We start from the raw sequence: 17,018 nt of genomic DNA on the forward strand, positions 1-17,018 counted from the left end.
CAGTTGTGGTGGTCTGTGCCCAACAGATAATGCAGATTGTGAGAAAAGACCCTGACTGCTTTGTCCTTTCACACTCATCCTGAGAATGAAATTGACTCTTCCTTCACTGTAGCAGTAAAGATGGCCTCACGGCTCACCAGAGAGATCATTCATCTTCAGTGAGTGCATTGCACTAGTGCTCTTGAAATGGGAAGTTCACACCAGGCAGGCACCCAACAGAGCAAGCAGCTGGGAGAAGGTAGAAGTAAACAGTGCTTGCTGTTCCTTGAATGGTTGGTTGATGTGGAGACCTCGTTTATTTTCCATTGCAATAACCTGCAACAGGCTACAGAAGGACCCTGGTTGCTCCCATCAAGTAGTCATTTTCTGCTCTGTAGTTGCTAAGAACCTGGCTTTACCCATTCTGCCACCTGCTGGACCCCACAGAAGACACTCAGCAAACATCAGCCTTGCCTTAGGGCAAGGCCCTATAACCACCCTTCCACACACACACCCCCCACCCCCGCCAAGGGCTTCTGTACAGTCTTCCCTGAAGCAAACATTGTTGAGCTAGTTTTATAGGGTTTGGGTATTTTAACCAAAACTATGAATTCCCTTGAAACAGAATTCTGAAAGATCACAACCGCAAATTGTCATTAACATACGGAGAACTCATTCTTAAAGAATTTTTTAGCAGAGCTTTGGCCTTTGAGAAATCCTCATCAACGCCTCCATCCGATATCCTCATGCAGAAATCCTTTAGGATGGCTTACTGGGCCCGCAGAGTACACTAATGCACGAACCCCACTATGCCCTGGGAGAAATGACATTTTCTTCTCGCCCGCAGATGACGAGGAGATTTCCCTGAGCGCCGATCCCGAGTCCGCGGAAACTCAGGACAGCCCCATGAACAGCCTGGTGGCCAGCAGCCGCGGGGAGCCTGCGGGCGAGGCCCTGGAGCCTTCCGGGAGCTCGGAGCCCGAGCCGTCGAGCCAGGACGGTGCCGGCGACGCTGCCGGGAGCGAGAGCCTGGAGCCTGCCGAGCCAGTTGAGGAAGCGGCAGGTACCACCGAGGCAGGAGACGACGGCGCGGGCTCTGTGGGACCTGACGGGGCTGGGGAGCTTCTGGGCCCGGGGCGCGAGGACGCCGAGCCAGCCCTGAGTGCGGAAGAACTGGCCCAGCGGCTGGAGCTGGGCGGGGAGGCGCCCCCGCCGGGGCTGCTGGAGGACGGCGAAGCCCGGGGCAGCCCCAGGGAGCCGGAGGCGGAGGAAGCGGCCGCAGAGAGCCGCGCGGGGGGAGAGGAGAAGGAGCAGGCCGAGGAGGAGGAGGAGGAGGGCGACCTGTCTGCCCTGGGGCAGGGGGAGGACAGGCTGCCGCTGCGGGCCTCCGTGAAGAGGAAAAGCAGGCCGTGCTCCCTGCCGGTGTCCGAGCTGGAGACGGTGATTGCGTCCGCGTGCGGGGACCCCGAGACCCCGCGGACACACTACATCCGCATCCACACCCTGCTGCACAGCATGCCCTCCGCCCAGGGGGGCGACGACGGCCCGGAGGAGGAGGCCACCCTCCAGGATGCCTCGGAGAAGGACGGGCTTAGCGAGGTGGACACGCTTGCCGCTGCGCCACCTCCCCTCGGGGAGGATGGAGAGGGACCCGAGGGGGCCACTCCAGACACGGCGACCCCGGGCCACTCCGGCTTGACCAACGGCGTCGTCCCGGATGGCGACTTGCTGCCCAGCACGGGGAGTGAGAGCGACTCGAGCCCCCGGCAGGGCGGGGACCACAGCTGCGAGGGCTGTGACACGTCCTGCTGCAGCCCGTCCTGCTACAGTTCCTCGTGCTACAGCACGTCCTGCTACAGCAGCTCCTGCTACAGCGCCTCCTGCTACAGCCCCTCCTGCTACAACGGCAGCAGGTTCGCCAGCCACACGCGCTTCTCCTCCGTGGACAGCGCCAAGATCTCCGAGAGCACTGTCTTCTCCTCGCAAGACGACGACGAGGAGGAGAACAGTGCGTTCGAGTCTGTGCCAGACTCGGTGCAGAGCCCGGAGCTTGACCCGGAGTCGGCCAACGGGGCCGGGCCGTGGCACGACGAGCTGGTCACCCCCACCGGGAGCGTGGCAAGAACCGTGGAAGGTCTGGAGTCCCCCGTGGCAGGGCCAAGCAATCGGAGAGAAGGTTAGACCTCAAACCTGATCAGAGTGAGAATAGGACCACCAGGGGGACCCAGGTCTCACCAGCAAGGTTTCAAAACAAGTGAGAGATCAGTCTCAAATGGGGTTGCCGGGGCAATGTATGCCTGTCCTGTACATGTATGTGCGTGTGTATCTGTGTATGTAAGTATTCGTGACTGTGACTAGCAGACATCCACCACCTCTCAGATACACACCAAGAAGTACAACTAGTGCACTCATGTGAGTGTGCTCTAGTATGCGTGCCTGTCTGTTTTACCTAATCACTAGAACTGGTTAGTGTACATGTGACCCTTCTGGTCTTGACAATGACCAGAGCACCCTAGATAGTCTTGAATGATACAAGCAGAAAATATTCGGCAACATTCGGTGGGTAATGTATAAATATCTGCTGACTTCCCCAAACATACTGAAGATTAGCAATAAATGTTAATATAAATTGAAAAACATTGATTTTTACCTTTGCTTTAGAGTTTAACGTAGCCTATGTACATATGGAAATGTATAGCCTACATATATTTGTCATTATTTCTGTCTGTTCAGTTCTCGTTACTGTTTTTTTTTTACTATTATTCTATTTATTCAATCTAAAAATATAAACAGCTCACCCATTTCTCCCATTCCCACTCCTGCCTCTGGCAACCATCCATCTGTTGCCTGTTCTCTTGAAAACTACAAGACATTAATGAAAGAAATTGAAGAAGACACAAATAAATGGAAAGATCTTCCATGCTGATGGATTGGAAGAATCAATACTGTTAAATGTCCACACTGCCCAGAGCAGTATTACAAGATTGTGAGAATCCCTATGAAAATTCCAATGGCATTTTTCACAAAAATAGAACAATCCTATAATTTATATGGAACCATAAAAGACCCCAAATAGCCAAAACAGTCTCGATAAAGGACGAAGCTGGAGGACTCACACTCAGATTTCAAACTACAAAGCTATAGTAACTAATTCTCGTTTTGTTTTTTTGTGTTGTTGTTGTTGTTTCTTGTTTGTTTTGTTTTAATTTGGCTATTTTGGCTAATGGGAGGGGGAAAAAAAATCACGTGAATTCATAAGTCACCTCGTTTCAAGTGGGATTCTGATCCAAAAGCTGCCACCTTTAGTTTTAAAATATATTCTATATTTTAACCCAAAATGTTTGTTCTTAGTCATGCCTGTGGAATCTTCTATAAAATTAATTCTTTATCCAGATTTGGGAACCATCTTCCAGTCAATGACAGTGACATGGGGGAAATAATTCAAAGGTCACATGATATTATGAAATAATTCCATTGCTTTAAAGGAGAAAAATACAGATTCTGCTATTTTCCTGCTCTCCTGTTTACATTAGCCTCCAAATAGAGGTGGTAGTATTGTCTCTAGATTGTAAGCTCATCAAGGGCCAGAACCGTATTTTCTGTCTGATTGATTCTTAGCACGCAAACAAATGCTTGGCACCTATAAAATTTTATAGCAACCAAAGTGAGCATAAAAATTAATCTTGAGTATTTGACAATGCCCAGTTCTACATTTCAGAGAAAGATGGAGTGAGGGAAAATAGCACTTGGGATAAGGAGGAGTGTCAAGAGATTGGTCAAGAAAGAGAAACACAGGGAGGAAAACCACGGTGACATCCAATATGGAAAGGCAGGGCTGAGAATGGGATGGACAATTCCTCTCTTTAATGTGGATGTTTTGAGTTGCTCTGGGCCAGATGCTATGTGCTGAGCCCAGGAAGATGGACAACTGTCAGAGGTGTGAGAGGGGCTCAGTAATTACAACAGAATTGTATCTGGGGATACACACGTAAGAGGCACAACTAGGAGCTGGCTGAGGTGTTTTAGTCCAGAGGTTGGCAAACCTTTTCTGTAAAGGACCCAATAACAAGTATTTTAGACTTTGTAGATCAAGAGGGCAGAATTAAGCTACTCTTCTTCCCAAAGGCTACTTTTTTTTTTTAACAGTTTTACACTTAAAAGTGTAATAACCATTCTTAGCTCAGAGCCACATAACAAGGCCAGAGTCATGGTCTGTCACCTGCTGTAGCCTGTGGTGTGTATTTTGACCACCATGTCAGGAGGTAATCATTACTTGAAAATTGGTTCAGTTTACAAAGACATGCTTTACCAAAAAACAGAACAAACACTCTCCATGCCCTTGACGGATGAACAGTCCAACTGGGAAACCTCCACCTTAACAGAAAGGACAGGAAAGTGTTTGGGGGCCATAGTGGACCTCTTGGCAGGGCAGTTTCGAAAGAAAATTGTGAATTTCTGAATTCTGCCGACTGTAAACTCAAAAATGGCTGAGAAGCACCTACAGGCTTTACTTTGGTGCCTGCTGGGGGCAACGCAAAGATTCCTGAGATGGCCAGTCCCATGACAGCTGGGCACAGGCTACATGAGCCTGCCCTGTCCCCTCTTGGTGGTGAGTCACTGTCCCTCACCAGCACATGCTCGAAGAAAGCAGGGCTTCGCCACCACCCGCCTGACTTTGGCACATGTGCCCTGTTCTTCCACAAGAATCACTCTCGCCCCTTCCTCTGGCTTCCAAGACAAGGAATTCCTTCACTAAGTTAGGTAAGGTAGGCTGGCTATACACGTGTCCACATAACTGAATCTGCAGCCATTTAGGGAAGATGGGTTCCGTATCTCCCTTTTGTTTCTTCCCCTCTCTGTGAAAACCTCCTTTTTAACCTCAGCATTAAACAGTTTTTGAAAAATTGTCTGCAGATCGAATGAAAAGAGCAGTGTAATGTGATTTGACCTCCAGACCTTGGAGTCAGGCCTCCTGGGTTTAATTCAGTCTCCCGCCCCTTCCTAGCTATGCCACCTAAGCCAGCTTCCTGGAATGCTCTGTGCCTCGTGTGTGGAGTGGGTGTGAAGGGAGACTCGCTTTCCAAGGGTTCTGGAAAGGATGAAATGAGTTGATGCACGTGGAGGGCTCAGCTCTGACCGAGGAAGGGCTCTTCCAGGCAGAGAGGCAGGGAGGCTAACTTTTAAAGTGGAATATGTTTCCTTCTCAGGGATTCTAGCAGGTCTGACCACTTGCTTTGTGTTTGAGGCAAGGGTGAGTGTGTGGCGCCCTGCCCTCCCGCAGAACAGACCCGCTTGCTTCTTCCTTGCGCTCCATCCATTCAGTGGGCTGAGCTGCGCCTGTCGCATCATTGCATTTGCTTGAGGTTCACGAGCAGGTGGGGTCAGCTCCATTAACCCCAGCAAACGGCAGTATTGTGTTTCCACTAGCTTGGAGGAGTAATTAACCCGATTGGTCGAATTAATTACAAGAGGTAAGTTTGTTGTTCTTTTTAAGAAACCAAATTTAAAAAATGCAGCAGCTGGTGACATAACAACGGTACCATCGCTTTTTCGTTTCTGACACTGAGCACATGCAAAAGCAAACATGAGTGTGGGATCCACTAAAAACAGAGCCCCTGTCTGAACCAGGAGTCCAGTCACAAGGAGTGGTGCACAGCACAAGGGACCCCTTCCTCGGTCTCCTCAGGGTCTCAGAAGGCCCCCAGGATTTGAGCAACATAACAAAGCTTGCACAAGAAATCATGCTATATATTTAGCATTTAAAAGGACCCATGAATACATCTCTGTTTTTGTTTTACAGTTAGCTCTAGGAATTAAATGGCTAAATTAAACCCACCTAACTTCCTTCCTAATTAATTTTTTTTTATCAGTTTTGGTGGTTTTTTTTTTTTTTTTTTTTTTTTTTGGATCTAGAGTGAGAAGAAATTATCCTTTCCGTATCCTTTCCTAGTGTATGGACATTCTAGGACATGTTTGAAATTTGGGGTCCCATAAAGATCTTCACTACTCTTTTTTAGCTTCTCTCCTTTTTGACCTAAGGGATGATGGAACGCTTGCTATTTGCATCAGCCGTGGAGGGCAGAGGAAGGAGAAGGCCTGACCTTTGTCTTCGGGCCAATAGAGGCTATTGCCAGTGAGCCAGGAGTGTGTGAGCTAGAGGGATACCACTCTGAATGGGGGCTGTCTCAGGGTGTAGGTCTTCCTAGCTCTCCAAAGGTCAAGAGTGATTGCTTCTGATGATGTGACCTGACCCTATGGGCCTCCCCTTCACATAGCCACTCTCGTGCAGGATTACCAGGACCTAAGAACGTCATGAAATAGGAACATCATTTTAGCACATTGTTCAGTTCACTCTAAGTCTGTTTGACAATAATATCAACTATGTCTATAATAATCGAGGTATGCATTCCATGGATATGTTTATTTCTAAAATTTCTCCATGTCTGTCTTTCTTCCTTCTATCCCACTTCTGTGTTTCAAGTTTTCCTGTCTCAGTCTTCCTGCCTCTTATCTACTTCCTTCGTCTCTTGTCCTTTTCTCTCTCTCCAGAGTACCCTGGCTTGTCTGATTTCTCCTCAGAATAATCTAGAACAATCACAAGATCCCATAGCTCCTTGCTCCTCAGCCCAGTCCCTAGCTTCCGTACTAGAGGAATTTACCTTCTTGGCCCACCAGTTCCTCAGCGCCATCTTGACAGGCACCATCTAAGAGTTTCATTCCGAAATCGAAACCTGAAAAACAGCCTCTTGGCAGCCCTCTGGTGAAACCTATCCAAATGAGGACCTTTGGTTTTGTATGGGCTCACCAAGCTTTTACCAGACTTCACAAATGCTGCACTTCCCTCAGGCAGGCCTCAAGTCAGGCTCTGCTGGGCTCAAGTCAGGCTCGGCTCATTTTCTTTTGTGTCCCCGTCTGATGCCACCCTCCCATTAACAAAAGTCAAGTGGGTACAGAATCAGACCCCTGATCCTACATACTGGTCTGTGTGATACAGATCATAGTCGTGAAGTATTTATTTTCTTGGGTTAAAAAAAAAAGAATTCCCCTATTTCCTCTCTCATGAACAACTGTGAATGTAGCAAACTGACACACACAAAAATAGATTGCCCGCTCTGGGTTTTTTTTTTTTTTTTTCTTGTAGTCACTTGTTTTACAGTCATGCTTTTTTGATGAAGTTGCTGCAGCAATGAGTGAATCTGAATGTCTTGACTATCTTGTCCGTAGGTGAATGTCCTATACTCCATAATTCCCAGCCAGTAAGCCAGCTTCCTTCCTTGAGACCTGAACATCATCACTACCCAACAATCGATGAGCCTCTTCCACCAAGTAAGCTTTAGTGTTTAAAGTCTATGTCTTAATTCTTCCTATCGAGTCTAAACAGGTCAGTATGAACTTGTGTGTACAGATCCAAAGTCTTCCCCAACTCCATACCTTACACAACTATAAAATAAATACATTTATATACATGGCACCTACTGTAAAAATGGGGTGTTTTGATGAATGATTTCCATATGGGATCTTGAAGAAATAATCCATTACCTTCAGTGCCCCTCAACTTCTGAAACAGAGTATTTCTTACGAGACTTGACTAGTCCTTGCAAACTGTACATGACCTTTAAGTCCTGAATTTTACTATTTTCTGTTCAGAAGTTCACAGGTCAAGATAGACTAATCCTGTTGTTCTCCATTGAAGCTGTTACATCGCAGATGCCTCCATATAATAAAACATTCAACCCATCAGGGTGCAAGGACCTGTGTTGCCTTGTTATAACTTCCATCAATAGGTGACAGCCTACTTCTTCGGTAGTTCTTAGGAGCTTCCAGAAAAAAGTATCATCTTTAGGGATGGTGTTCCATCCATAGTAATGGTGTAACTCATTACTATTTAACTAGTCATTTGAACTTGGGAAAATCATGTAATATCTCAGAGACTGAGTTTTCTTATTTGTAAAGTAAAGCCTTAATTTTATCATTAGCTACATGCTAGATCTAGACTGGGTAGTTCCTAGATATCATTTTGGCCTTAACCTTATAATACTACATTATCATACATTTCTAAGAAGGAACTGATACCCTGGACATTATACAGTCACTTCGCATATATATGTTCACGAATAATTCTAGAACATCTCTGTTTTGGCTTAGGCTTATTTTTCAAGCAGAGATAACCTTTAAGATTTGATAAATTTTACAACTGCAGAATCTTGCCAGGATGCAAGGAATCGATATTTCTTTACATTCCTTTGCCTGTGCTTACATTAGGAGGTTACAGTTAAAAAAAAATTTTTCCTGATTCATCTGTTCTTGGTAACATGATATATTTTGCATTTACACCATTCTTGTCCTATTCAGTTGTAATTTATCAGTGAGAAAAGAATAAATACCTTTAATATGTAAACATTTAAAAGAACACTGTATTTGTTTGGGGGATCAGGGCAAACATTATGTTTTTTAATTTTTGATACCTGACTCCTTTCTTTATTTATATATTGATTTATGGATAGTCCACAGATGACTAGTAAAATTTCAGCGTCACTATACTTAGCACTTATGTAAAAAATATCTATTATAAATACATATATATAACATGTTCTTACCAGGAAAGGAACACTTCCCCACAACAAAAACCTATCAATTCCTGTGTGCATGAATTGACCTTCAATCCATACAAGAGTAATTACTAGTTATATTCTGGACCTGGTAAATAATTGAATATAAGTCTAATTTAAAGATTTACTTTATATAAGCTGTTTTCAATAATGAAGACAAATTTCTCCAGTTGGGTCTCAGTTCTCTGTTCATTCAACACTGAAAAATATGACAAATGTTGGTAGGGAAGCCTAACAACAGAATTTTCTTTTTTTTTCTTTTTTTTTTTTTTTAAGATTTTATTTATTTAACAGAGAGAGGGAGATCACAAGTAGGCAGAGAGAGGGGGGAAGCAGGACCCCTGCAGAGCAGAGAGCCCGGTGCGGGGCTCGATCCCAGGACCCTGGGATCACGACCTGAGCCAAAGGCAGAGGCTCAACATACTGAGCCACCCAGGTGCCCCCAGAATTTTCTTGATAGTCATTCTTTCAACAAATATTCATTAAATGCAACAAATATTCAATAAAAGGTAAACAAAACAGACAAAGATCCCTGCCCTCGCGGAGCATACGGTGTAGCCAGGCGGAGACCCACACATGATGAAAAGAGTGAACAAGGCAATAGTGTAACAGGTTAGATGGTGGGCAGTGCTGTGGGCAGGCATAAGCAGAGTGTGGCGAGGTGGGATTTGGAGGATGCGCTGGCAGCTGGTTCGCCATTTAAATCCGGTGGTCAGGCAGGCTTCCTTAGGAGGCAGCATTGGAAGCTAGGCTTAGAGGAGGTTGAGGAACAGCTGGGAGACCAGTGTGTCTGGGGCCGGGAGACAGTAGTGGCGGATAAGGTCAGGGAGATACCAGGGACCCAGAACACACAGGGCCCTGTAGGCCACTTAATAGCTTCGGCTTTGACTCTGGATGAAAGGAGAACATTTTAGAGCAGAGAAGTGATATTCTCTGACTTAGGTTTTGTAAGTTTTTCTGCGGTTGCTCTATTGGCATTAAATTTTGAGGAGGAAATATAGAAGCATGAAACCCAAAATATGGTTATGGCTGTGGCCCAGGTGAGAGGCAGAGGAGGCTAGGGCCAGGGTGGGAGCAGTAGAGGTAGTGAGGAGAGCGGTTGCGTTCTAGACCTATGTTCCATAGGTAGGTTTGCCTACAGATTAGATGTGATGTCTGAAACAGAGACAGGAATCAAGAATGGTCTCAAGCATTTTAACCTAGAAAGATGGACTTGCCTTCAACAGGGGCGGGAAGGGAAGGCTACAGATAGAGGTTTTGGTGGGAAAGATCTGAAGCTTGATTTTGACCATGTTCTATTGGAGATGTCATCTAGGTAGTGATGTCAAGAAGGCAATTGGATGTGTGGCTGAAGTTTAAGAGAAAGGTGTAGACTACAAACATGGTATTGCATTTGTTAAAGTAAAAGAAGAAAAGGAGAATAATTTTACAGGCTTTTTTTAGTATAATAACTAAAGATGGTACATTGTTAGGCTCTACATTGTTCCTAGACTTCATGGAAAGGATAGAATTTTATATTTTCTGGGGCTTTCAGTCACAAATGAATCACCCTTACTTACCAAGCATCATAAAGGTAATCACTGGCAGGAATCTGTCTAGCCAACACAGTGCCGTGTCTGTCAGGATACACTGAGGCCTAAAGTTCTATTTGGAAATCTTTCTTTACACAATATGTAAAAGTAAATTCTTTACAAACTAACCCAGAAAAAAATGCTTATAATCTCTAGAGATTATAAATATATAAATATATATAAGAAATATATAAATAGAAATATATAAATATTTCTGAACACATATGAATGTGCAGTTATGCACTTATAGTTAACACTATTACATATTTAATATATTGACAGAAGGACATGTCTGGCTGGCTTGCCATCCTTTTCCACGAGAGATTGGGAAATATGGGAACTTGTAGAAAGAAATTGTTATTACCACTGCACTGCCCCATTTGCTAGTGTTTTCCTTGGAGGATTTATGAGACTGGAGTCCTTCCTTCATGGCTGGAACCTGGAGGGTGGGGACCCTCATTTCTCAGCAGTGTGCCCATGGGACCTGGCGTAGTTTTTCGTTCATAGGAAGTGCTGAGAGGAGTTTGTTTGTTCAACTGAACCAGATACCACAATACTCTTCAAAGACTCATGTTCCTTCTTTGTTGAATGACAGTCATGTTGAGTTCAAGAAAAAAAAAATTGTTGGGGAATCACTGAAATTTTAACAATTTTTGGATCAAGATTAATTACCTAGTAGTTACACATATACCCAGTTTTATCAGTGGGCTATTTTTCATTTACAGCTAACAGTTGAGCTGGATTATCTAGTAGACAATTTTCGTCCACACCTTCTAGAATATATTTATACAATCTGATTATGTTTTTCCTTCAGTTTGTCTTAAATAAGATTTGGTGTGTTCTGGTATTTTGGTTTCCATTGTGCATTATTTGGCAATTCCTCAAGTAAAAGTCAGACATAAGTTATCATCGTCACAGATGTACCATGCATACATAAAACCATAAATATACCAAATATATTGTTTTTTCTCATTTAAAAAAATTGAGAGTTGCTATGTCATTACCTGAATGATCATTTCTCAATAGAATTATTAATATCTGACCTACTCCCTAAAGCTATGGATTTTCTTACTTAAAAGGCTGAATAGTTTTCCTCCATTTGCAGTCATTTTTTGCTTTTTCTTCCTTAGCCTAACGCATTTTGCAGCATAACTTTATCATGAAGCTATTATTTCCACCACGTTTTCACATTTGGACTCTAAAAGCTTTGCCCATTGCTGTACAGCAGACATTGCTCTTCTGTGTGAAGCTTATTTATGTGTGTTTTACTTCTAGCTCTCCCGGGTTTGAGGACTTTGGCACTCACCCCGCCCTACCCCGTGTATTTATGTCGTGTATCCCCCCATGTGTGCACGTTCCGTTGTTTGGTTTTGAAATCCGAGAAGGGAAGAATTTATCTTTGTCTTGGGCTCCCCCTGCTGTTTGTGATGTTTCCTTAATCAGCAAAGAGGTAGTCCAACACTTGATGGGTGTTCATTATTTATCAGTGAAGAGGTATTTAAAATCTTGATGTGTGTTAATAGTTGTTACTGGTTTTGTTTTGTTTTGTCAAGAGATATTTGGCAGCCACAGGTGGGTTGAAAATACACTGAACTTACAACTTACCAAAAGGATGGTTTGAGGGGCTCAGATCCTTCCATTCTTCCTCAAGAGGAATGGCAATGAATTAAAGTTGCAGAGTATTGGATAGAGGTCATCTGAAGTTTCAGGTACAGTATCTTAGAACTGTAGCTAAAAGTGGTTTTAACACGAGGGCCATCATCCCCTCACCGACGAGTCGCTGTCTCTCAGATTTAGCGAAGAAAGGATTCTCCGGCATCAGACTGTCAGCTCTCCCTGGAGGGTGTTTCCAATCTTGCAGCTGTCATTGGAGTAGCCAACAAGATTGACAGGATAGAGATTGTTAAGGGAAGAGATAAAGTAAACATCAGACTTTCTCTTTAGAAAACAGTAGAATCGTAGCATAGGTCGTATTTGAGGAACCCTAGCTCTTAAGAGACGCTGAGTGCAGGAGGCTGTTTTTCGGAAAGCCAGTACAGCAGTAGTACCTCCAAAGTCATGGCAGGTGCTGGGGGCAGGGTCTGACCTTTAGCAGGTCACCAACAGTGAGTTCTACCTACAGAAGACCTGGCAGTGGTATCTATTTCCCGTGAATCAGGAGTTTGTCCTTGATTTCTCTTTTTGCCTTTTTATCACACACCAGACTGGGAAGCTCGCATTGACAGCCACGGGCGGGTTTTTTATGTGGACCACGTGAACCGCACAACCACATGGCAGCGTCCGACAGCAGCAGCCACCCCTGATGGAATGCGGAGATCGGGGTCCATCCAGCAGATGGAGCAGCTCAACAGGCGGTTGGTGATCAGCATGCGGGGAACCCCTGGGAACCCCTTGGAAAGGAGAGGGGCAGCCAGCGAAAATCCCCCCCACTTACACGTTTCTGCTCAGACTGTATGAGGAGCCTGGAAAGTAATTATGTACCTTAAGAAACCCATTTGTAGCAGTACTTAGAAAGCTAGATTTAGAATTTGGTGGCAGGAGACTAATTAAGCCTGAGTGTCATTTAAAGATGGAGAATTCTCTGAACTTCTTGATGGCATGTGCTCAAAAACAGGTGTTCCTTAACCAGGGGCTCTCAGACCACCCTCCTCCCTAGGTATTCACTGAGGATGCCTTTGTTCCATGAACCCTCCAGAAACTGTATGCAAAATTATACATGGATGCACATTTTCCCATTAGACTGGTCCATATCTCTCATGAGATTCTCAAAAGGGCCCAGAACTCAAACAGCTGAGAACCCTCCAAAGATGTGTTCAGTAGAATACTAAAAGCTGTCTGTATTCATGTCTGTCTGTATTCATGTCTGCCCCGGTCCCCTAATTGCTATATACTCAGTAATTCCTAAACAGCTTTCATCTTAGAAAAAAAAAAAAAAAAAAAAAACGTTTAAAAGCAGTTTTTGAGGATTGTTTGGTCTAAAAACCAGACTCTTACCTGTGAAATTGTCAAGATGCCATTTTGTTTTTAACCTGCAAATGAGATCCTAAATAACATTTCTGTCACGCTGTAAGCTAGCATGTGCATCATATCCGACCTCTTGCTTCTTTAAGGCCAAGATGGCAGTTTTGGGATACTTTTCGTAGCCAGGACCGCAAACTGCATGCTTGAATTCAGCCTTATCCACAAGCCATCTCATTAGGATGAAACAAAGGAAAAGTTGAAAGGAACTATACAGTATAAGGAACTAGAAGCTGACGTTATCAGCCAGAAAAATAAAGTGGGCAATTTAGTCCTATGAAAAACACACAGAGGCAAAAAATTGAACTTCTGGTTACTGTTGCACACAGAAGAACACACTTAGGTGAAAATCGCCAGGATTCTTTGATTGCTCGAGCATTTGGAAGACATTCACTATCCATTTTTTGTCCATTAGTAGCTGAGCATTTAAAGTCATTAATGAGAACTGTGCTGGATATTCATCGGCAGTACATTTCTCTACCATCATTCCCACAGAAGGAAAACACATTACAGAACTTGTGATAACCCAGCTTTATTAGTTAAGAACGCATCAGAAATCTACAGGAGAGCCCTTTCCTGGTGATTACAATGAAACTCCTGTCAATAAAAATGTGGAGGACACAGCAAGCTCATTTTACACAGAGACTGCACTGAGATTGCATAGGCAGAAATAATCTGTAGATCTTTCCTGCCCAAACAGAGAAGCTAAACTTGATTAGGAGCTGAACTTGGCAGGCTGAGACATAGGGAGAGTATCACCAGGCTATTATCTACAGGAGGTACAGTTCCAAGCACTGAAAGAAAACAATACGTTGAAGCAGAAGTAAGCACCTTGACCTAGGACATTAAAATCCATGAAAATTCATCATATTCAGGTTATATAATATAAAAATTAGGCCAAATCCATCCTGAATCAGGCCTCTAGAGAAGTTCTACAGGCTTTCATGTGTAAATTCCTGTGCCCTCCAGTGGAGCTGAACCATCGGGAGAGGCAGCCAGACTTTGTGAAACAGGAAGTGGTATTTGGCACATCCATCTGGACAGATAAAAAGAAAAGAAATTTGGTGACTTGAGAAAGTACTTATTTCTTGTGAGAAAACCTACTTAGGGAAGGCCAGATAACCTCCAGATAAGTATCCCAGCTCTTCAGCGCTTATCTTAACCTAATACATTCAAGCTTATAGAGTTTTTCAGTGACCTGGCATGATAAGGCGGCCACAGAAAGTACACTGCTGGTCTTTGGGATGTGATCACTCCTGGGGGGTGTTTTTCTGAAAACCTTTGTTGGTTATCAGAAGGAATTAACAGCAATCCCCGTCTCACAGCAAAACAGATATTTCTCGGTGTTGCAAGGTGTAAGGGAAGGAAAACGTTCTTTCTTCCCTCCTAAGTTCTTTGGCTGACTTCATACTTAAATTGACATAAGAAAAAGATTAAAAGGAGAAAACTAAATTTTATTTCATATGTAGGAAAGCTCACAGAACTATGAGACTCAAAGAAATGACAAGAAACATTTTTTCTGTGTAAAGAATTAACAAACCAGTTTGGGCTTGGGGTAGTAAATTGGTGTAGAGGAACAAGGTTGGTTTACCCAGCCGTCGTGAGCCTGATCCCTATCCCTGATGATAAAGAGGACTACTGCCCTCCAGGTGCAGATTCACAAGGGAAATTCACTTCCTGCCTTCAGAGATCAGAGGACGGTCAGAGGGTCCTTCTGCACTGGTGGTTTCTTAAAACTTTAATTCTAAATAATCAATATGCCATTTCGGCATATTTTGGGGTGGCCTGTCCTGGACCCAGTGGGGTTTCCCTGGACTCCCAACAGCATAATTATGAAAGTCAAGTGTGTTTGTGCAAGAAGATGCACACTGAAAAAGGTAGAATGCACAGTGCAGCCTACAGCGACCACATTCAAACTCACCGGTACCCCAACGCAGCACACCTTTCCTGGCCTTTATGGCTTGACCATTGTGCTTCTGCGGCAGAGACGTCCCTCACCACCTGCCATGCTCCATTCTGCTAAGGCCCATGAGAATGTCCTGTGGTCCCTGAAATCTCCCAGAACTCTTCACGCAGAGTTAGTGGTTGCCTCTTCTGTGATTGAAACTTTCTGCCTTGTCCTCCCGGGTACCCCTCCCCATGCCTGATGGGTACCAGAGTCTAACAGGACTCAGTGTAAGAGTTTCTCTAGTTAATTCTTTCACTTTCAGAATATTCTGAATTAATTCGATGCACCTTCACAGATATTTATCGAACAAGCAGAAAATATAAATATGTATTCTCACTTCAAATAATCAACTAAAGTTTGGGGTTTTTTAGTTATTTGGATAAAATATTTCTATTATTGAGACATGGAAGTTTAAAAATGTAAAAAAAAAAAAAAGATGTATATATAATTCTACGACCCCAGGCTTTACCTTTTGAAAAAAATCTTGTCTTTAATTTCAATGTGCATGCATAGACCTTGTGTAGCTGTGATGATAATATGTAGTTAGTTTTATATTCTCTTCTCACTTGCCGCACTATAAGCATTTTCATATTGCTACAGAGACTTAGAATATCATTTAAATGGTTGTATAGTGTTCCAATGAATGGACTGTACTTTAGTTAACTTCTTTTGCCATAGTGCTGGATGTTTCCCTTATTGCTTTCATTACTATTTTGGATAAGGCTGAGGGCCCTGTAAAATATTAGTATTATCTCACAGAAGTATTTTCTGGGGGTTATAGTCTCCAAAGCGCAAGCCACGGGAGATCACTGTGGTCTTGGTACTTGATATCAATGCCTAATGTTTCCTAAAATGCAGGCTCGCTCTGCCAGCAACAACAACTTCACTCCTGTCCCATCTTTGGGTGTGGTTTTGTGGACCTAAGAGGTGCTCCCAGGATTTTAGTTCTTACATTTGATTTCTGACAGGGAGGGTCAACTTTTGTTTCCATAAGTTTTTCTTTTACCAGTTATAGTTCCTCCCATGAGAACTGTATGGTCTTGGGCTTTTGTGTTTGGTTTGGCTCAATTCTGGAAGGTTTTCCTCTTGCTTGGCTTTGTGCATCCCTGTGTGTGTATTCATTTATAAATTAGATATTCTGGCTGACTTTCTTACCAATTTCCATGAACTCTTTTTTTTTTAATAGAGTATTTTTTTTTAATTTTTATTGACATATAATGTGTTATTTGCCCCAGGGGAACAGGTCTGTGATTCATCAGTCTTACACATTTCACAGCACTCACCATAGCACATACCCTCCCCAATGTCCATCACCCAGCCACCCCATCCCTAACCCCCACCACTCCCCAGCAACCCTCAGTTTGTTTTGTAAGATTAAGAGTCTCCCTCCCAATCCCATCTTGCCATAAACTCTTTATATAATATTTTAAAAAGTATGAAGGAGGATGTGGAAGGATAATTCTTGATGAAATGTGAGAGAACCTGTTCTGACTCCCTCTCTCATCTTTAAAACAGAGCGAGTGTCTGAGGCTACCCTCGCTGAGTGATCCCTCCACAAACTGCTGTGTGTCCTGCTTCCCCAGAACTGTCCCTGTACTTCAGGACAGATCAGGGCTGGGGTGTAGTACCTGGGATTTGAGGCTGTTGACGCAGTAAAGCCCAAGACAACCAAAGTCCAACTGAGGACACACAGCATGTTGTGAAATTACTGACATTTTCATCATCAAATAAGATTGCATTGATTCACAGACATTCTCTTCTGTGGTCACTGTACTTTGGGAAGGAAAAGTGAGGTTACAACTTTATATTTGTCTGTGCTCTGTTCTGGGTTATCTCTCACAGAGTAACAAACCACCCAAAATTGGCATGAAACAATGATAATTTATTGCTACC

At 43.7% G+C, this 17,018-nt stretch overlaps 1 protein-coding gene across 2 annotated transcripts in view; it reads left to right on the plus strand.

Annotated features, from left to right (window-relative positions):
* Positions 1–17,018, plus strand: part of HECW1 (HECT, C2 and WW domain containing E3 ubiquitin protein ligase 1) — a 452,340-nt gene that overhangs the window by 345,996 nt on the left and 89,326 nt on the right. The window contains exons 10-12 of one of the 2 annotated variants that reach the window (XM_004739366.3): positions 827–2,155; positions 7,204–7,305; positions 12,363–12,513. In XM_004739366.3, the coding sequence (XP_004739423.1) occupies positions 827–2,155; positions 7,204–7,305; positions 12,363–12,513 (1,582 nt within the window). The remainder of the gene's footprint in view (positions 1–826; positions 2,156–7,203; positions 7,306–12,362; positions 12,514–17,018) is intronic. The other variant, XM_045089534.1, reaches the window with a different exon arrangement.

Source organism: Mustela putorius, unplaced genomic scaffold (genome assembly GCF_011764305.1).
Source record: "Mustela putorius furo isolate JIRA1106 unplaced genomic scaffold, ASM1176430v1.1 tig00003845_pilon_pilon_pilon, whole genome shotgun sequence".
Lineage (NCBI taxonomy): Eukaryota > Metazoa > Chordata > Mammalia > Carnivora > Mustelidae > Mustela > Mustela putorius.